The sequence below is a fragment of the Elgaria multicarinata genome, chromosome 1, assembly GCF_023053635.1.
Source record: "Elgaria multicarinata webbii isolate HBS135686 ecotype San Diego chromosome 1, rElgMul1.1.pri, whole genome shotgun sequence".
Taxonomy (NCBI): domain Eukaryota; kingdom Metazoa; phylum Chordata; class Lepidosauria; order Squamata; family Anguidae; genus Elgaria; species Elgaria multicarinata.
In genome coordinates, this window is record NC_086171.1 from 202179036 (window position 1) to 202200334 (window position 21299).

At 43.1% G+C, this 21299-nt stretch overlaps 1 protein-coding gene across 1 annotated transcript in view; it reads left to right on the top strand.

The window, feature by feature from the left end:
• Positions 1 to 6991: 6991 nt before the first annotated feature.
• The window catches only part of VAPB (VAMP associated protein B and C), a 57489-nt gene continuing 43181 nt past the window's right edge, over positions 6992 to 21299 (top strand). The window contains exon 1 of the mRNA XM_063146761.1: positions 6992 to 7369. Within this exon, the coding sequence (XP_063002831.1) occupies positions 7312 to 7369 (58 nt within the window). The 5' untranslated portion in view covers positions 6992 to 7311. The remainder of the gene's footprint in view (positions 7370 to 21299) is intronic.

Genomic DNA, 21299 nt, shown 5'->3' on the forward strand with positions numbered 1-21299 from the left:
TTGTCACCCTACCACTCCATGACTGGGTTTGGACGACCTGATAACCCACAATGGGTTAAATAATCCACAGTGGGCTATTTAATCCACTGTAAATCATCGTGTTGTGTGGCGGGATTTTTTTTAACCCATGGTGGGTTATTTTGCTGAAATAACTCACATTAATAACCAACAATGTACAGCGTGGGTTATTTAATCCACCGTTGGTTATCGTGACATGTGGAGGGCACCATTGCTTATTTTTGTTAGCAACAGAGTCACTAGGCAAGAATGGTCAAAGTGGCGGCGGAGACTATATGCAAGGGATGATGGGATACAAGCAGGACGACTGAGAGGAGGAAGGAGGGCGGAGGATAAGTTAGTCAACGCAGGGTGGATTAATAATCCACTCACAATTGCTTCTAACCAGCTCAGTTGGTTATATCTCTGATCGTGTGGGAAGTAATCACAAAATAAACAACTGTGAGTGGACTATTAACCCCACTGTTGACTGTGGCATCTGAACGTGGCCCATGTCTCAACTGTTCTCATCCATAGACTAAATTAATAGACGCATACGAATAGCTTCCCAACACTGTGTCCCAGATGTTATTGGGCAACCATTCCCATCACCCCAGTCCAGTGGTAGGCTGGCTGGGGGTGATGATGGGAACTGTAATCCAACAACATCTGGTGACCCAAGACTGGGTATGGCTGCTTATTTATTTATTTATTGCATTTATATACCACCCCATTGCTCTCTGGGTGGTTTACAAAAGTTAAAAACATTAAACATTAAAAACAAATATACAAAGTTTAAGAACATAAAAAGCATAAAAACAACAATATCCTTATAAAAACAGCTATTCTGGGGTCCGTTAAAAACAAACAAACTCAGCTCTTGTTGTTAAATGCCTGGGAGAAGGCAATGGATTCCTCCCATTACAGACTGGAGAGGAGCCAACACACTTGCTACTGGTGTGAATGGCTGCTGTTCTGGCCTTCTTTACCACCTGTCCACTAAGTTCAGATGTACGGGCCTAATGGTTTTGCATTTTGAGCTGGGCATGATGGGAGTCGTAGTCTCATGCCTTTGGAGGGCAGCAGCTTTGGGAAGGAGGCGGCAATGACCCTATTGTATCAGCTGGTCTTAGATGACAACTCCCATCATTCACAACATAGGCCATGCTGGTTGGATGATGGGAGCTATAGTCCACATATTTCAAGAGTACCTTGCTCAGGAAGGCTGCTGCAATAGCTTGGTTTTCACTTGTGAGAAAACTTGAACTCCTGGCCTCACAGGGTACTTGATGCTGGGTGCAAATCATAAATTATGAACAGCCCAGAAAGCTTCAGATAAATTATTGGGCGGTATAGAAATAGATAAATTGCTCTACTCACAAAAAGTGTTCCATAAGTGCTAGAACGAGACAAAAGTCATATTGAACTTTATGGGGCTTGCAGGTAACTGTACCTAGCTTCAAGCTGAAGCTTGGCTGTTTTGAGGTAACATGTGCGTATGCTGGGCTCCCAGTGTGGTTGCGATCCTTATCTGTAATGTATCAAATGTTGTACGGCCCCGATGCTGAGCATACTAGCTTCTTCTCTTAGCTTTGGTCAGAGGCTGGTGATGCTTAAAACGGAGTAAGGATGAGGGATGGATCAGAACGATCCAGGGTTATGCTGACCCTTGCATGTCTCTTTCTCTGGCTTCCCGTTTCCAAACCTGGCGCCTTATATGCCTTCAGCTTATGCTTATTATGAAGGCTTGTGTGGAGGGCGGCTGAAGGGCCTTAGACTCCTTTCCTCACAAAGCAGTTCTATCATTACTCAACTTGAATAGTGTAGTGGGGGACGGGGAGGAAACAGTTTTCTCCCCACTCCGAGTGTACCATGTTCCATTGGGGTTGCGTTGCGTGGAGACATGTTCTGTCCCTCTGAGGAGATCCCAGAGAATTTCCAATGCATTAACCCATCTTGTAATGGTGGGTGTTCCTCTAATGGCCATACTAGCTACAATGAGGTGGGCCAAGCTTATGGGAAGAAGTAAAGGGGAAAATAATACTAAGTGGAGGAGGGGGAGGCTCGTGTTTGGACTTCCTGCTTCGCTGCGAGTCTTCCTAGCTGACCCTAAGCTAGTCTCCCCTTTCTCCGGGTCAGGAGGATAAAATGAGACTCCCCCTCCCCCATCTATGGGCTCAACTGCCACCAAAAATGTGTAAGTCTAAAAGATCACGAGTTCTTGTAAGGCTGTTCTAGGATGGGTTGTTATGTTTTTTTAAAATGTCTTTTTCTTTTAATTTCCAAACTTATATGCTTTTGTGAACCTAGGCAGTCCCCTGACAACATAGAAACCACTGCCTTGTTTCTTTTGGTGACCTGGGTTTGCTTCCAAATTGATAGGCACTCAAATTCCTGAGTTTGCTATTAGAGGAAATGATGAGGAACGCTGTAATTAACCACAATAGCAATCACTTATCACATAACACAAGGAAGCCCAAATCATTCTAAAGAATTTGCTTTTGCAACCACTCCTCTGCAAACCTGGCAGGGAAATAAATGGGTGTGATAAAGCTGCCATGAGCAGGAATGAAGAAAATATATTATTTTGCTGCTAAATAGAATAGGGGCATGGTGCCTCGTTGTAAATGGTATTTTCTATTTCATTTCCTATACTATGCTTTAAGGTTACAGTTCACAAAAGGGTCTACCAATCAAAAACCATTACTCCAAAGGGTTTTTGGGAGGAGGGATATGTGAACAATTTTTAAGAGAGATACATCGTTGTTGTTTTTATCATTACCATGATGTTGTTGGTTTTAGAGAATCTTACAAAGTAACATAACCAAAGAAAGACAGGCCTCTGCCCCAAGGAGCTTACAATCTGAATTGGTCCTTCTTTGCAGTGGGCCCCACACCTTTGGAACAAATTCCCATCGGCGGTCCACCATGCACCATCCTTGCAGGCTTTTATGAAGGCCGTGAAAACATATTATTGTACCTGACCTTCTTGTGATAGGAGCAGTTATTGCTACGATTGCCATTGTTGTTGCTGGTTTTATTGTTGGCTTTTATTATTTTTAACTGCTATTTTATTGTGTTTATGTTTTTATTGCTTTTAATATTTTAAATGGTGTTTATGTATTTTATTTTAAGCTGCCTTGTGAGGGCTTCTGCCTTGAAAGGCAGCCAAGAAATGTTTTACATAAATAAATTTGGAGAGTGGGGTAGGCAATAAAAGGGGTGTAACAGAAGGAAAAGAAACGAATAATAAGGGATCCACACAAGCTGGAGCGTGTTCAGAGGAGGGCAATGAGGATGATCAGGGGTCTGGAAACAAAGCCCTATGAGGAAAGAACTAGGCTGTTTAGTCTGGAGAAGACTGATGGGAGACATTATAGCATTCTATAATGAAAGATTGTCACACAGAGGAAGGCCAGAATCTCCTCTCAATCATCCCAGTGTGCAGGACATGGAATAACGGGCTCAGGTTACAGGAAGCCAGATTCCATCTGGACATCAGGAAAAGCTTCCTGACTGTTAGAGCAGTATGACAATGAAACGGATGACCTAGGGAGGTTGTGGGCTCTCCCACACTAGATGCCTTCAAGATGCAGCTGGACAGCCTTCTGTCAGGAATGCTTTAAGGTGGATTCCTGGGGTTGGACTCGATGGCCTTATAGGGGTAAGCATATTATCCCAACATTAAAATCACTCTACTGGCTGCCGATTAGTTTCCGGGCAAAGTGTTGGTCATTACCTTTAAAGCCCTACATAGTTTTGGTCCAGGTTACTTCCAGAATCGCCTTCTCCTGTACAATTCGCCCTGCATATTCAGGTCCTCTGGGGAGAACTTACTTCAGTCAGCCAAAACTAGGCTGACCACTGTTACCCCGAGGAGCTTTTCTTCTGTCGCCCCCAGAATGGCCTGCCGGAGGAGATTCATCAACTTAACTCTATCTCCATGTTTAAGACAGCTATAAAGACCAGCCTCTTCCAGCAGGCCTATTCAGATGAATTTGAAACCAAGAATTTTAAGATGTCTTGATTGTTATTTTACTATTGTATTGGTTTTATATGCTCGTTTAATGAATTTTATATATTTGATTTATACTGTATTGTTGTACTAATGTTGTTCCCCCTTGATCCAAAGGGAGAGACGGGTAAAAAAACCCACATATATTATGTTGTGGTTATTATTATTATTATTAAGTGCAATCCTATACATAATTGTTCAGAAGAAAGTAAGTCTCACTGTGTTCAATGGGGCTTACTCTCCAGTGCTGGGAGTGGGGAAACTCTTTCAGCCAGAAAGCCGAATTCAATTTCAGAGGGCCACATTCCAGTGGTGGGCGGGGCCAAAGGTAAGGGGTGGGGCTAAAGCACAAAGAGCATAGCTTAAAGCTCTTGCTGCCAGTAACTAAAGCCCTAGGAGAAGCATTTCAACCTTTTAGAAGGGGTGTGTGTGCCATGACACAGGCTCTGAACACCAGACCCGGCCGAGGCTACTCCCTGCTCAAGCCAAGCACCACCGCTTGATACGCCTGAGGCAAGGAATAAAAACCACCTTCCTCCAAACTATGTGGAGAAAGGGGTTTAAAATGGAGAAGGATTTTAATATATATAATAATGCGCTGTGAGTTACATCTGCTTAGGTGAATGATTGTCAGAGTGGGTGTTAAATGTGTAAACTTAAGATGATAATGCCAAACAGACACGTGGGATTTTTGTGGTAGTTTTAAAACAAACAATCAAAATTTATTTTTAAAAGTTCACAAGCTTTGTTTCAAAAAACAACATTTAAAAAACTTTTTGAAACCTTTCATACAATCCTTTCACTCATTCACATACGCGCTTTCCTTTTTCTCACACAATCACTCTTGAACTTTCTTTATTCTCAGTATTGATTAATATACATCCACTACGTGACACCACACTCTAAAGACACCACTCACTACACTGACCCTCAAATTTCCCAGAACTTAAGTACCCTAAACACAGAGAGCACTAAAGACTCTAAGAGTACCTAACAAGTCCCCCCCAAAAAGTTCTTCTCAATCCCCTCAGTCATTCCCTTATACATCACTCCTCCCCCATCCCAAGACATTCTAACTCCGCCCACTCAGGACAACATTCTACAAACCACAGACTTACAAACTGCAGACATACATTTGGAATTGACTTGTGGGGTGTAACGCCACAGGGGGATTGTCCAAAAGCCAGGAAATCACAAATGATCAGTGGTCCCAAGAAAGCCGGGGAGGTCAGGGGAAGGGTTCATGGATATCTGGGGAAGTGAGGACCAGATTTGGCTCCCAGGCTGGTGCATTTAGGATTGCAACCTTACAGGGCAATCCTATCCATCTCGATTCAGAAGACCCATTTAATTCAAAAGGATTTACTCCCAGATGTGTTGTAGAGCAGGGGTGGGCAGCCTGTGGTCCTCCAGATGCTTTGGCCTACAACTCCCATAGTCCCTCACTATTGCCTATGGTGACTAGGGTTGATGGGAGTTGTAGGGCCACATGTCACCCACCCCTGTGGTCAGATAGGCTTACACTGAACACCCAATGAGCACCCAATCTATGTCCAGCCTTGAGATTTTACTCCTTTACTTGGAGGTCCGCAGAAGGGCTAAGGGTGCAATCCCATGCATATTTAAACAGAAAGAAGTCTTATGACTCCTAGCATTCACCAGCCAGCCATGTTTGATAAGGAACGTTGGGAGGTGTAGGACATTTTTCTGTCGAAATAATGTGCACAGGACTGGACCCTAAAAGGCCTTAGAATTGAGGGTCAAACCCCTAAGTCTTGCTAGTCGATTTCCAAACAGGTAGGTGGGTGCTCCAGGACTCAGTGTTGCATCAGAATCAAAGGCTTGCAGGGTTGGAGTGTCTGGATCTTTTTGTAATTATTAAAGGATGACGCCAGCTACAACCCCTTAGGCTTCCCTGTTCCCTCTGAGCTTAGCTGCAACCCTCACAGTAGCTGGAGGGAAAATAGATGTTTTTCCTCCCAACAACAATATATTGTTGTGACCCATCCCTTGTTGTAATGCAATTTGGATCCATTCACTTTACAAAAGACTTGTTCCTAGTGGAATTATAAACTGCTTGGACTGGTTTGATGGTTGATATGGATCAACCCAGTCACCTGCATATTTGGAATCTCCTTAGGGGTGTGACTATGGAAGACTGTCACTATGAGTGCCTGCATGACAATATTTATTTATTTATTACATTTCTGTATTGCCTAATACCTAAAAATACAGCATAAAAAGGCAATTTAAAATTTGAACGTTTAAAACCACAATATAAAAGTACAAACCAGAATAAAACCTAGCAGCAATGCAGAGATTCGAAATGCAATCACAGCGTTAACACAACAGAACTAAACGACTAAAATGCCTGGGAAAATAAAAAAAAAGGTCTTCACTTGGCGCCAGAAAGAGCACAATGTAGGCACCAGGTGAGCCTTTCTGGGAAACTCATTCCAAACCCCGGGTGCCACAGCGGAAAAGACCCTGTTCTTGATAGACACCCACCACGGCTAATATCAATAACTCTTCCGTTTCAGAAACCAAAGCCTGTACTGTTTGCTTCCTCGAACTTCCAGCGAGCCACCTACCTACCCCTTGACTTCCCACTCAATGCAGCCGGCGAGGACAGCACTGCAGCGCTGCCATACAACGCTTGGCACGACCCTTTCCCTCTCTCTTTGGTGCGCGCGTGCTACTTTTGCAGGCGCGCCTTCTGGTGCGCGCCAACTTTGCCCTGAGCGGCGCGTGCGCCCTGGAGGCGCTCCGTTTCGCCAAGCCCTGCCTAGCATTACGCGCGCACTTTCCTCCCCCTCACGAGCGGGAGGCGGGGCTCGCTGCCCCTCCCGTGCCGGCTGGAGACGTCAGCTTGCAGCTTCACTTTTGCCCGCCCGCCTGCTCGCTCCCCTTCCCTCCCCGCCTCCTTGCTGCATCGTCCTCCCCGCCTCCTTGCGAGGGTGGGCAGCGTATGCGAGCGAGTGTGCGTACTGAGTGCGCGCCGGCTTATTCCCTGGCCGTGCAACAGCCTCCGGTGGGGACTAGTGACTCTCACCCGCACCTTCTTTCGCCCTAGCGCCGCCACCCTCCCGTCTCCACCCTCCGCATTTATTTTGTGAAGCTCCTCTCAAAAAGCAGCTTGAGCAAACCAGTCCCCGGGCGCGTTCACGAAGTGTGTGTGTGGCGCGCGTGTGTGGAGATTATATACCGATATTACCTTCCCCGTTTTTTGCTCCTCTCTCTCTCCAACCCTGCCTGGTGCCTCAACCGCTGCTGAGGAGGAGCAGCAGCAGGAGAGAAACATGGCGAAAACCGAGCAGGTCCTGAATCTGGAACCGCAGCACGAGCTCAAATTCAAAGGTAATGAGGAGGGGAAGGGGGCAGCCGCCGCGCAACTCTCTCTCGCCCCGGTTTCCTTTCCACCTCTTTAAAAGAAGGAGCCGGTGTGTGGGGCGAGTGGCGCGCTCTGCTGCAGCCGCTTTGCCAAAAAGGGCTCGGCTCCAGCGGCAGCCATTTTCCGGGGGCCGCCGGGGTTGGGCAGCCGCCGCCGCCGCGGTTAGCTGGCTGGCTAAAATGTCCTTCGTTGTAGAGGCGGCGGCAGTAACAGCAGCGTGTTCCTTCTCCCCTCTCCGTTCTGCTGCGCAATCTACGCTTGCTCGGGTGTCGGGAATGGGAAAGGAACCCGGACTGTGCTGTCTCCACTGGATAAAGAAGGCGGAGGGTTTTTCCTCTCTTTGCATTTGTGTCTTCTTTTTTTCTTGCTCGGGCCTTTTCGGGCCTTCTGCTCTGATGCGGTGGTGAGGAGGCAAAAGAAACCTTTCCCGGCAAAACCTTTCGGAGGCTGGACGAATTGAGGGCCCCTTGCTTCGACTGCGCCGGGATTTGGGGGGGGGGGGGGCATTTAGCTTGTTGGATCTCCATGCAGGATTCGGGCGTTTCTCATTCTTAACCTGAGGGGGGGTGGCTCTCCTCCGAAGCCCCCATTTAGGGTGCCATGTAAGAGAGGCTGGTCTGTGTTTGCAGAACGCTGGAGATGACCCTGTAAAATTTAGGATGTCGCTATTTTAAGGAGGGAAAACGAACTAGCAAACGTGATTACGGTGTTGCACAATCGTGTTGGTGGAGTAAGCCAATGGGGCTTACTCCTAGGTAAGAGTTCGATTTCCACATTGCTATGCATATTAAAGATTAAAAACTCACACCCTGCAACAACAAATGATACTTAACCTTGTCACAACTGTATTGTAACTAGCACTGTGCTGAATTGATCTACCCGATGCCCATTATGTTTACTTAGAAATGAGTCTAATTTACTTTTGTAACATTCTTTTCCAAGTAAGCATGCTTAAGATTGACAAACACTCAAAATGCTGCAAATAAGAGATGCAAATTGGTAAGGGGACACCTATTGGATTTTATGTTTTGATGTGGTGTCTCTTGCATCAGTAATCAATTCAGTACATATTTCGGTTTGCAGTGCCATCCTAAGCATATTTACTCAGAAGACCTGCTGGTTTGTTTCCAATATTAGTCCTACTTTGAATTTGACCCGTTGAAACGAACTGTGCTTAAGTTAGACTGACTTTGGATGCCACTCATTGTGTCCAGTGAATGAAGCTTACTCCCATGTAAGTCTCCATAGGATTGCCTTGATAAATTGTTGGTGGTCCAAGGAGAGGAACAAAATTGGCTTAGTTGAAAGGCTGTCTATCTGCATTTTTATCTGATCAGGTTTGAGTCATGTTTGTCTTATTCCTTGCTGCAACACAATCTCTTACCTGTCTGAAAACAGTCAGGATTTGCATATGTAGATCATGTGGTGCCTGGCAGCCTAGAACATGTGGAATGGGGTTTCAGTTTGTGTTGCAATAAATTCTGGGACCTTTGGCCCAGTGTGTAACAATATACTGTCAACTCTTTAAAAAAAGAAGAACATAAGAAGAGCCGTGCAGGATCAAAGGATCCTCTCTAGCCCAGCAATTCCGTTCCCACAGTGGCTGAGCAGGTGCCCCAATGGGAAGCCCATAAGTAGGAGGGGCTCATGTTCCCCAGCAAATTGGTGTTGAGAGGCATAGTGCCTCTGAATAGGACATAGTCCTTCAGGAATTTGTCTAACCCCTTTTTAAAGCTATCTAAGTCGGTGGCCATCACTACATCTTGTTTTAGTGAATTCCATAGTTTAACTATGCTCTGTGTGAAATACTTCCTTTTATCTGTCCTGAATCTTTGACCATTCAAGCTTCATTGGATGACCCTGGGTTCAAGTATGAGAAATGGAGAAAAACCTCTTCCTGTTCATACCATGCTTAATTTTATATATCTCTATCAAGCCTTGTCTTATTTTCTTTTTTGTTTTTGTTTCCCTGTTTTTGGTGTGTTTTAAGGTACCCCCCTCTTTAGAATTGTATCTAAAGAGAGAGTCCTTTAACACATTCAACTGATTTTATGGCTTAGATCTTAGAAATCAAATGCTAAGGAAATAACTGATGCTGTGATGAACAGGGTTGCCAGTAATGTAATATTATGAGATTAGACCGTAGCAACCTGCAGGCTTATTTATAATGTGTGGTTCAGAAATGTTTCTGCTTGCACTCTACTAGCAAAGTTTAGTTCAAATACCAAGGCTGCACAGTTATTTGTAAGTCCAATTGAATTTAACAGCGTGCACTTCTGAGTAAACACGCATAAGATTGGGCCATAAAGCATGTACTTGGAGAGAAGGCTGGTTGTTTTGTCTAACTGCTTCATACATATACTTAGGATAGCAGCCTTGCTCTACTTATAGGAAAAGAGTTTTCTCTTTAAATGCTGCAGTTCATTTATAAAAATGTGGATAAATGTGAGGCTGCAGTCATGAAGAGTAACACTGGTAAACAAAGGTTGAAATTGACAAGGGCAGAGTGAGAAGCGTTTGAAAACAGGGATGGTTTTTTGGTCCACATTGGAGCAGCCTTCATCAAATGTGGGGTCTACACACACACACACACACTAGCATGTACATGTGGGGGAACCGTTGGTGCAAGATAAAATTAAAAATAAACGAACACATACTGAAATTGGAGATGTTATCCATACATGACTCATGAGTCAGTCAATTGAAGTAAACAAGATTTGGTCACTAGGGGCCCTCAAGCCCATAGATAGGTCTAGGCACACCCAGCTGCTCTTGTTGGGGGCTGAATTTGCATGGAAGTACATGTGGGATTATTACTATGTCTAGAGAGACAACCATCCTAACTCGCTATTAAGGCCTGATGAAATTGATTGGAACCAGCAAATAAACTCCAGGCCTATGCTGTATCCACTGCTTAAGCGTTTCTTGTTTTGACTGAGTGTAGTGACCTTGGCATCAGAAATGGAATTTCCCAGGATATTTTCCCATTCTTTCTCTGTTGTGATTTCAAATGTCTAATTTGTGTCCATCCTTTTACATAAGAGATTTGCCCTATTTGTCCTATGTAACTATAGAAGGGCAGCATGTAAAGTAGTAAGGGTAAAGCTAAGAAGAGTAATTCAGAAGTATACAATGCCTCTGTCCTCAAAACAGATATAAGTCTGGCTGCATTTTTCAACCCATATAACTCTAGAGTAGTCCTATTGTTTACTCTAAAGAGAATTATGGATTGTGACTGTTACAGATGCAGATATGTGATATATCAACTGAAGCTAGGCTGTGAATAAGGAATGTGACTTTAATTACATTCAGAGCTTTCTACATTTTTCTAACCATTTTGTTGAAGGATTTTGGGTTGCATAAACACTAAATGAATAAATCCTAATATGCCTCCATAATACATAGGATGTGCTCACCAATTAGAAATAAGCTGCTATTTCTAGAGTAGAAATAAAAACTACTAGTTAGCTACAAGCAAAAGTGCCCAATTCAGTTTCTGACCAGGAATGCCAAATCTTTCAAGTCCATCCATGAACATAATTATGCAAATTATGCCATGTACATTTGGTTAAATTTTCATATACACATTCAGTTTAATCGTCTAGGGATCAAAGGAATGAGAGCTTTTATCCAGTGGTTCAAGTTCCTTGGGTGTCATCGCTAAATCCTGGGTGACCAGCACCCTTTGATGATTCCTGCCTTATTATCAGAACAGAAGATGATTCATAATCCCAGGGAGCTATGGAGGAACTCCTCTCTGGAAAATCTCAGGCTGTGGTTTAGTGTTAGAGCGGATGCTGACCATGCAGAAGGTCCAGCGTTCAATTCCTTGCATCTCAAGTTGGGCTGTGAAAGTTCTCTGTCTGAAATGCTGGAGGGCCAATGCTAGTTAGTGCAGACAGCTCTAAACTAGATGGATCAATGCTCTGACTCTGTGTAAGTCCAGTTCCTACTGGTCTCAAAGCCATCCCTAGCTCTGTTTTTTATTTATTTATTTATTTATTTATTTATTTATTACATTTTTATACTGCCCAATAGCTGAAGCTCTCTGGGCGGTTCACAAAAATTAAAAACCATGAAGAGCATGTCACCTTTTAATGTTTCTTCTGGAGCTTTAAGGGCAGGAGTTGCGCTTTCAAAATCTGTCTTGGGAAGCACAGGGATTTATTTATTACATTTATATCCTGCCTTTTTTCCTCTTTAAGGAACTCAAGGCAGCATATACATAAACCTTCTCTTCCTCTCCATTTTATCCTCACAGCAACAACCCTGTGAGGTAGGTTTGGCTGAGAGTCAGTGACTGGCCCAAAGTCACCCAGTGAACTTCATTGCCAAGTTGGGACTAGAACCCCGATCTCCCGACTCCCAGTCCAACACTCTAGTCACTACACCACACTGGTTCTGTGCTGTAAGATGTTATTTAAGTGCTACTATAGCTATTGCTGAACCTCTGTGCTTATGTCTATTTTGCATGCAGAGAGAAGAAAATATAGCAGAGTAGAAACAGCTCTTGAACTCACTTGAGATTGTAGCTTATGTTAGAAGTTGAAGTCAGTGAAACAACCTTTGGCAAGGTTAGAAGCTCTGGGTTTGTCCTCAAGACAAGCAGTTGCGTCAACAGGATGACTTTCTATGATAGTTTCATATAGAAGTACAGTAACCTGTGAATAGGGTTGCCAACTTCTTCTTTTTTACTGGCCCATGTCCTATGCTTCTAACAGCCTTGCATGCAAAAGATTAGGCAGGTTAGGCTATCCTGACATGGAGGTAAAATGAGGGGGGACGTGTCATGTGTTCAATTTCAATGTCAGGCTGTGTCTAAAAGAAGAGAGTAAATAAAGAATGTGGCAACCTTACATGTTACACATTTGCTAATATACATTTGCATTCTTACCTGTGGCAAAGAATAATTGTCTGTGGGTGATCAGTCAGGTTTGCTTGTGTATGTTTTTAAGTTGGAAAACTGGCTTTCTTAAAAGCTGCTAATTTACCACAAACTGGTATGCAACCATTGGTACATGTGGGCGGGCTATTAAAATGTTTGTCTGCTAATAGCTCTTTCTGGAAACGGTTGCAAAGTTGGTACAGCCCAAGGTTGTCTGTGGTGGGTGGGAGTAGGTAGGAGTTCTCGTCTTTGGCAGGCTACAGTGGTGGCTACCTCACGATAGTCAACAGTTGGGTAATAAAATTTCGTCAGTTGCTTTTCTAGGGGGTACTCCCACACAACATGATCATAATCGTGGTGTGGATTAGGATCAGTGTATGAGTTGACTCACTCATCCTGCACCCTTTCTCCCTCCTCAGTCCTCCCACTAGTATCCCAGTAGCCATTGCTTCCGAAAAAATTTCCTGGCAGCTGGACTAGGGCACCAGCCACTGCTTTGACCACTCTTGTTAAAAACAAAACAAAACACCTCCTTCCACACAACACAATAACCCATGGTATGTTATTTAAACCACCATGAGTTAGCATCTTGCCTGAACCCAGTCCTTGAGAATTGAGTTCTGATTGTGGAAATGAGCCTCCAAAATACTCTCTCTTTCTCTCTCTGGGTTGTAGGAGATGTATATGTTGTGGATAGCCTCATTACTTTGGCAGTGCTAAGAGAATAAAAGCAAATCTAAGTTCTGTCTTGTCTTTGATTAATATGCAATGTACTTCAAGCAGAGCACTGAAGACTAATGTACTCTATAGCAGTTCCAGGTTCTCTAGGCTACAACCCACCTAGAAAAGTGAAGAGATATTTGGCTATTCCAGAATGCTCTTTCCCTATGTATTTATTTATTGCATTTCTAAGCTGCTCAATAACTAATGTTCTATATTGGAACTTGCAGCTTTATTTCATAGCCAGATAAAGCAGTTTACAAGAAAGCCAAAGCTTACATTGAAAACAGTTAAGCTATGAAAACCACAGATTTTTAAAGTCTAAATTGAACAGATGAAACTTTGCACTCTTCCTAAAGGCCAAGAGAGTGGGTGGGCGGGTGGCAATTGTAGATTTTGAAGGATTTCATTCTATAGTTTAGGGGTAACACAGGAAAAAGCCCCTTCATGCATGCGTGACAAGCAGGCTTCCGCTGTTAATGATGTAAACTACTAGAACTCCCAGTCGAAAAGCATTGTGCTGCTGTTCTGTCTTTCTTGCAACAGATTTTTTTCCCCATTCGGTAAGGAAAAAGGTGGAAGAACTCGTGGAAAACACACAAGGAAGACATCTTCATCTAGATTCCTCATAACATTTTGCGCTTGAGGCGGGGCGATGGCACAATAAATGGCTCATCTGGAAACACCCTCGATTCCTTCCTTCCAACACCCAAAGTTTCTTTGTGCTTAGCGTTTGACTTGAAAGTGTGAAAAGGTTGTGTTTGTTTATTGTATTTGCCTATTTATGTTAGTATTACTGAGCTGCCATTGGAGAAACTGTCCTGTTTCTCTTCTCTCCTTTCCATTAAAATTGGAAGGGAAATGCCTTTCTACTGCACTGGAGGAGTAAGCATTATGCTGTCCGAAGTTAGCATCAGAAGTTAATCCATGCATACAATAGAGATTGGAGAAGGATAAATCGAGAACCAGGCAGGATTGAGCCTTGCTTGACTTCTAATTCTGAAGTGCAGATATTACAGCTGCACTTGATCCTCTTCTTATGCCTGTAGACAAAACACTCCAATGGAATTGGAGAGGCAATAAACATAGATCTGTGGTAAAGCTATATTTAGCACATTTTCTTTTCAGAGCACAAATAGGTTTAAAGCGTAGTCGAAAAGGGAGATGCCATCGCAGGATACGTTACAATTTTGGAAAGGAGAATAATGGTCCCGGGGTGGGGGGGGTGCACGAGATATTATTATATTATTTTATTAAGTTTTTAAAATTTTATTATTGTGGGATATGGAGTTGAAGTAGTGTGATTACTGTATGTGTTTAAAAAAATAATAAAAAGTATATATATAAAAAAAATTCTGGGTTTTTCCATACAGCGTGTCCCGCTGTAGAGAAGGCCAGCCGTCTGGCTACTTCATGGCAACATTCCATTCATTTTGGGATGACCAGCATGGCCTTGTCTGCTGATCTTAACGTTCGCCTCAATATGTATAAGGGAAGGCAGTCTGCTTGATATTCTGGTCCCAAGTTGTTTAGGGCTTTATATGGCAGTACCATAAACTTGTATGTGGCTCGGTAGCTAATTGACAGTCACATAAGATGCCTTCCTTTTTTACTGTGGGGAAAAAAAACCTTTGAATCAGATGTATGAAAGTATACACATGCCCTGTGATGACATGACTGGTGGGTTGAGAGCCCTGCACAATATAGTCATGTGTGAACATTTCCTAAAAGTGATAGCTATTTATTGTTTTACTCTGTACAGCACCATGTACAATAATAATAATCCAAATGGGTCTGCCATCACTTGCTGGCAAAATGCATCACATTGAGATAGTTTTGTATAGTTTTAGATAAGTTTTTTTTCTTCGTTTAATACCTTGAGCCTCTAGGATGTTGTACTAAATAGCTTGCATGAGAGACATTCTGGTGCACTGGGCTCATAACAGGATCTATTTTCTCCCACACTGAGGCCCTTTCTACACCTAAGGATTATCCTAGGCAAATGGAGGGATCATCCCTGCCTGCTCCAGGGATCCCCTGTGTATCATTTGTATGCACAGGGATGATCCCAGGACGATCCTGGGGGGAAAGGCAGGTGTAGAAATGGCCTGAGAAACTTATTCATTAGAGTCTACTCTGGTGGTTCCCATTTCACAAAAGCAATACATGCAGAATACAAATACCTGTTTTGAATGCCGAGTTAACCTCGCTGTGTGTTCTGTCTCACCTTCTCCAGTACAGGAAAATTACAGTTCTCTGTATAGCTGAATGTCTTTAAAAAGCAATGGAGGCAAAAAAAGTCTCCTAACATCCAACCTGGGACTTTTATCTTGCCAACTATCCCCCCCCCCCTTTTTTTTTTCTTTTCCAAATCAAAGATGATGTTTCAGAAATGGCTTGAGGCTCAGCAGTGTTGGTTCCAAGCTATCACTTGTCACTGAGAGGAGAATTGAAACAACGAGTTCAGTCTAAAAGTGTCTGCTGCTTACCCAGGAAGGTGAGCTAGACTCTGTCCACCTCCATGCAGTTACGCTTGTCAATTTCGCAAAGTCCACATGATGAATGACAACTTCCCTGGCTGCAGGAAGAGGAGTCAAAGACTTGAGTGTTACATTTTAAGCAGAATCATTCATCATAAAACAGAGTGAGGTTTTAACCCCAAGTGTCAAAAGTTGCTAACAGGGAGGATGATTTGGGAAACTGCTGTAGTTGGTCCTGTACTGAGGACAAATGGGTAAACTATTCCTCATCTCTGTCATTTTATACCATCAGGAACAGCAAGTGGTGAAGACTTTACTGGATTATACCAGGCAGCAGGTGAGGGACTGCATGTTGGAATACTCCCTCCCTGCATCTGGAAAACTAGGGTATCTTAGAGCAGGGGTGGGCAGAAGGGAGATCTCCAGATTTTTTTGGACTTCAGTTCCCAAAAGTCCACACCAGCACATTCTCCCTGAGATGCTATATATCTGTCTGCATTGAATTTTTTGATAGGAAGACATTTAAATCTGCACCTGCAAGCTGAAGTGGTACCGTTTCCTTGTTTAAGGAAATCATACTGTGTATTTGCAATTTAATTCTTATTATAACACTATTTATTTGCATGGTATTTTGTAAAGAAGGGAAGCATGGCTCCTTGTCCCAGGAATTAAAAATTGACTTAAAGGAGATAACAGAGGAAGGGGCCAGAAATGGAAGCAGGGACAAAAGGAGAAGAATATGTGATTATTATAAGTTCACATATGTAGGCTTTGTTCCAGAAAGCTACTGGGTTGTGCCAGTGCCTTTATGGAAAAAGACAATATTCTTTGGACATCTGTCTCCTCAATTCTGACTCTTCAGCATTCCTATTGTTAAGATCCCAAAATACGGTGTAACATTACCTGTTAAAATAGCTCTCTTCAATAAAAACCCTTACAGCAGTTCTATTTGGGAACTTAATCTTCATGGAGTTTCACTGCAATTATTGATATGATATATTTTAATAACAATGGTAGAAGGAAGATTAACTTAAACAAGTTAAAGAATCAGTCTAGTAAAACATAAAGAATATAAAATCAGAACAGCCAGCTCCAGTTTGTCTTAAAAAATGTATGCAACTATGTAGTCCCTGGATTTCAAAGATGTTAGAAAACTTGGTTAAAATAAGAGCTACCATTCTCCATTATGCCAAGCCCTTTTATTACAACAAGCCTGCCTTCTCTTAAACGAGAGACTCTTCATTTTACATGTAGTGCTCTGAAGAAGGTCAGATGATCAATATTGCATAATCTAGTATATATCTGCAAGAAAACAGGCACAATTTAACAAAGCAGGTCACTTAAATATAAATTCTCAACAAAGGAAGCTTGTTTTCCTTTGGCTGTATTCTTTGAATTCTTCAAAATCATAGGCATCTCTGAAGGCCCAGTTCTAAGCTCATGATGAACTATGTGTGAACTTTCCATTAATGCCATATGTCAAACCTTGATGCTATTAAGCACACGTACTAGGGAATAAATCCCATTGAACTCAGTGGCACTTTACTTGTGAGTAAATGTGAAAAGGACCGCAGTATATGTATTGCATACAGAATGTAATTCTTACCTCTTATACTACTTGTGTGCAATCCTTCAAAGTGTTGTGTACCTGGGGTTAAGTCCAGTGCCATGCTGCTGCAGGCACACATACGAGAAGGAGAAAAGAAGGGAGATGACCTTCAGCAACTGGGGCAAAGTATTACTGACCCGGTTTGCACATCATCATCAACCCATGGTTAACAAAACATGGGTTGTTGAAAATGCAGTAGAAGCAAGAGAGCATGTTGGTTCCTGCTTGCCTGCTCAGGGTTGTTTATTGTGATGTCCGAACCCATAACAATGGGTTGTTGGGGATGAGCAACCTGGAGTTTGAACCCAGGTTTAAACAAAACATATATTCATTAAGTGATGGGAATATGTTGTTAAACCACTCAGTGATTCTCACTTGCAGAGCCTTGTAATGAGATGCAGATGGAACAAGACTAGTCATTTTATCAAATATGTTTGCACCGTCTTTAGTTCTTTCTGAAATTGATTCTATTGAATGTTCCTTGTACTGCAGTCATGGTATGTTGCTTTGTGTAATTCTGTATTCATAATTATCCAGACATGTTATCAGCAGAAACATTTTTTTAAAAAAGCTTTCTATTCATGAATAGCCAGCTTATTGATTTTTTTTTTAATGCAGGGATTGTTGTCAGCAAAGGCTGCTGTGTAGTTTGATCATAGCCACAATGCTCTATGTGTAGTGGTGCCGTTTTAGTAGGTGTTGGTGATCTAACACTTGTACCTACGATGTGATTAACTTGTGCTGCTTGCCGTGGATTGTGGAAAAGCACACTACAAAATAAAGCTGGGCAGTTGGTTCAGTGCTGAGAGTTAGTGCTACGTTGGAGGGAGGGACATGTCTAATCATGTGTATTTCTGTAATGAAAATACAGCCTACATTCTGACTTGTACTACAACTTTTACATGAGACTTAGGGCCAGGGAAGGTGATAGTCTGGGATTCTCTTTAGGGAGAGTCTACGTCATATCTCTTGCATTCAGGGAGATCCCATTTGCTGGCTCACTTCTCCCTGTGATGCAAACCTGAGGCTTGCTCTTGAACTCTCCTTGGGTGAAATCCCAAAGGTGAAGTATCACCTGAACATGCTCTTAGCGTAAATATTCAGGATGTGCATTTAGACTACTCAGTTCATTTGAGCACTTGCTTTTCAGCTGTTAAGCATCATCAGTGTTAATGTTTTACTCATGCATGACATGTTGCTGGGGGTTTGGGGCCAAAATTGAAGTTGCATAACTTGTCTGTCTCTAAGGACTACATTTTTTTCTTTTTTTGCCATGACATGTTCAAAGTGGACTTTTACAGGAAAGCTATATTCTTCCCAAGCTGGAGTACAGCTAGAGACTTTCTCATGATGAAGATGAAGCACTGTGTTATGCAAATGTATTGGGAGGACTTACCGACAACTTTCCATTTGTGTGGTTGAAGCAATGCCCACATATCATTGGGGCTTTGAGCATCCCTAAGTCAGTTCGAATCAGAAAGACTCTTGTTTGGTTTTTTCTTCTTTTTTCTGAAAATAATTGAAGAAACAGTGTGTAGAGCTATCAAATGAAGCATCTACACCACTTGGTGACAACGCTGCACCAAGTCAAGAGCTGATTGCCACTTTGCTTGGATGCTAATCAACTTACCTAATTCTAGTTTGCTTTTTGTAATGTTACACAAACACAGGGATGCTTTTGCTTCTGCTGAGAACCATAGGTTCAGAGGTTACCCACCTGCAGACGTAACACATGTATATGGTGTATCTGTGTAGTGTGGGGAGGGAAAATCAATCATTGATATATGTCAGCTTTAGTGACTAATGCTGTTTAATAAATTATAGAATCATAGAATAGCAGATTTGGAAGGGGCCTATAAGGCCATCGAGTCAGACCCCCTGCTCGATGGAGGAATCCACCTTAAAGCATCCCTGACAGATGGTTGTCCAGCTGCCTCTTGTATGCCTCTAGTGTGGGAAAGCCCACCACCTCCCTAGGTAATTATGTTTGTGGCTGTGTCCCTACATCAGGCCTGGGCGGACATCAAGCTTTTGGAATCTAGTTTGTTTTTTACTAGCATCTCACGGTCCACTAACCAAAGCCAGGTGCAAAATAGTCTCTAGGAATGAAGCCAGGTGTAGAATCGTGGATCAGGAAGCAGAGTCTGTTACTGTATTCCAAGAGTCATTAATCTGGAAGAGCTTCATGTACAGATCTATGTCTGAGTTACTACAGATCATGGATTTTAACAACCTAATGGGTGGGGCTGGAGGAGGGAGACATATTTTTGTTGCTGCTCTTAAACAATGGGATGTCTGCGGAAAACCATCAATCTACCCGTAGATCCCCATCTACTTTGTGTCTCCATCTTCGGGTGAAATTGCCAATGAGTGCGGTCCATTTCCTAACCATCTATTGCAAAGACTCTGGGTAGGAAGTACCAGAAATCTTTAGACATTAATTGCTCGCTCAAATGCTCATTAGTTATGACGGTGCATTGCATGTGATGGGTTAGGAGAAGCTGCAGTTCCTTCTCTCACTAACTTCCATTGCTAATTAGAAATCAGCTGTTCCATTGCTAACTAGAAATGCTCAAAATCCCCAAATGTCCATTGAGTGTGACAAGAGGCCAGCCTATCTCCAAATTTTGAAGCTGAAGAGATTGATGGGGATTGTCCGAGCAGTTGCACAGTGATCCCCACCATCTCCGAGATACAACATTGGAGGAAGGGATTGTTTGTGTCACGTTCTGGTCTGAAGCAGAAGTCCTCCGTGAGGCTCAGTGCAGGAAGGCAGGCCACATATTGCAGCCACTAGGGTGTGGTGTCCCAGTGCTAGAGCTAGGCTCAGTTATTGATCCAGGTTTCCTGGCATGTCAGGCTTGGGAGTCTCTGGTTCCGCAGTGCTGCTTGGGCCTGGTACCCACCTCTGTTGACACCACTGGTTCCTCAAACCTCCAGTTTGACACACAGGGACAAACTGGCACACGCACATCCAACTCTGCTAGCTTTCCTTGATCCAGTGCAGGAAATGCAGGTGGGGAGAGCATTGTGCTTGTCTCTCTTTGCTTGGTAGCTGTTCTTGCACAGTTTAAGACTACAGCTCCATCATCCATGGCCATTGACCATGCTGGTGGTGGCTGATGGGAGTTGCAGTCCAAAACCTCTGGGAAGACGGCTATCAAGGCATCAAAGTCTGGATTCAGGCAATAAGTCGATGATATCAATAAGGCAGGGGCTATTCATTTGGCAATCAATATTGGACGGTGTGCCATGCATGCGACGAGAAAAAGTACGGTGAAGGGAAAGGGGCAGCTGTTCTGTGAGTTTACTTGAAGCCTCTGTGTGCCCTGGAGCATCTTGGTTGAGCACATGTGTTTTGCGTAACAAGAATTTGCTGAAGGATCCTGATGCTGCTGCCATCATCAAGACTCAGTTTAAACTTCTTGGAAACAATTACTGCAGAGTTGTTGGCCCTTCACCCATTAACAATGTGTTCCTGGTTAAGGATTAGTTTTATTCTGGAAGGGAGTTGGGGAGAGACTGAATTTTCAATATTGTAAAAGAATTCTTCATAATTTTCATTTTCTGCAGGGCCTAAAAACTGAGTGTGCCAGCTTTCTGAACTCAGTAGACTTTTATATCAACATTCTAAATGCTTTTCAAAGAGGGCTTTACTATGGAAACATCTTTTACTACGTATTCCTTTTAGAGTCCTCTTCTTTTTCCCACTCAGAGGTATATAAAGAGAAGCTTTTGGGGCAGCCCTACAACTGTCCAATTCCCCTCCCCAAGGTCGGAAAGTTTTCTGGAGGCAGAGTATCATAGAATCATAGAATAACAGAGTTGGAAGGGGCATACAAGGCCATCGAGTCCAACCCCCTGCTCAATGCAGGAATCCACCCTAAAGCATCCCTGACAGATGCTTGTCCAGCTGCCTCTTGAAAGCTTCTAGTGTGGGAGAGCCCACAACCTCCCTAGGTAACTGGTTCCATTGTCGTACTGCTCTAACAGTCAGGAAGTTTTTCCTGATGTCCAGACGGAATCTGGCTTCCTAACTTGAGCCTGTTATTCTGTGTCCTGCACACTGGGAGGATCGGGAAGAGATCCTGGCCCTCCTCTGTGTGACAACCTTTTAAGTATTTGAAGAGTGCTATCATGTCTCCCCTCAATCTTCTCTTCTCCAGGCTAAACATGCCCAGTTCTTTCAGTCTCTTTTCATA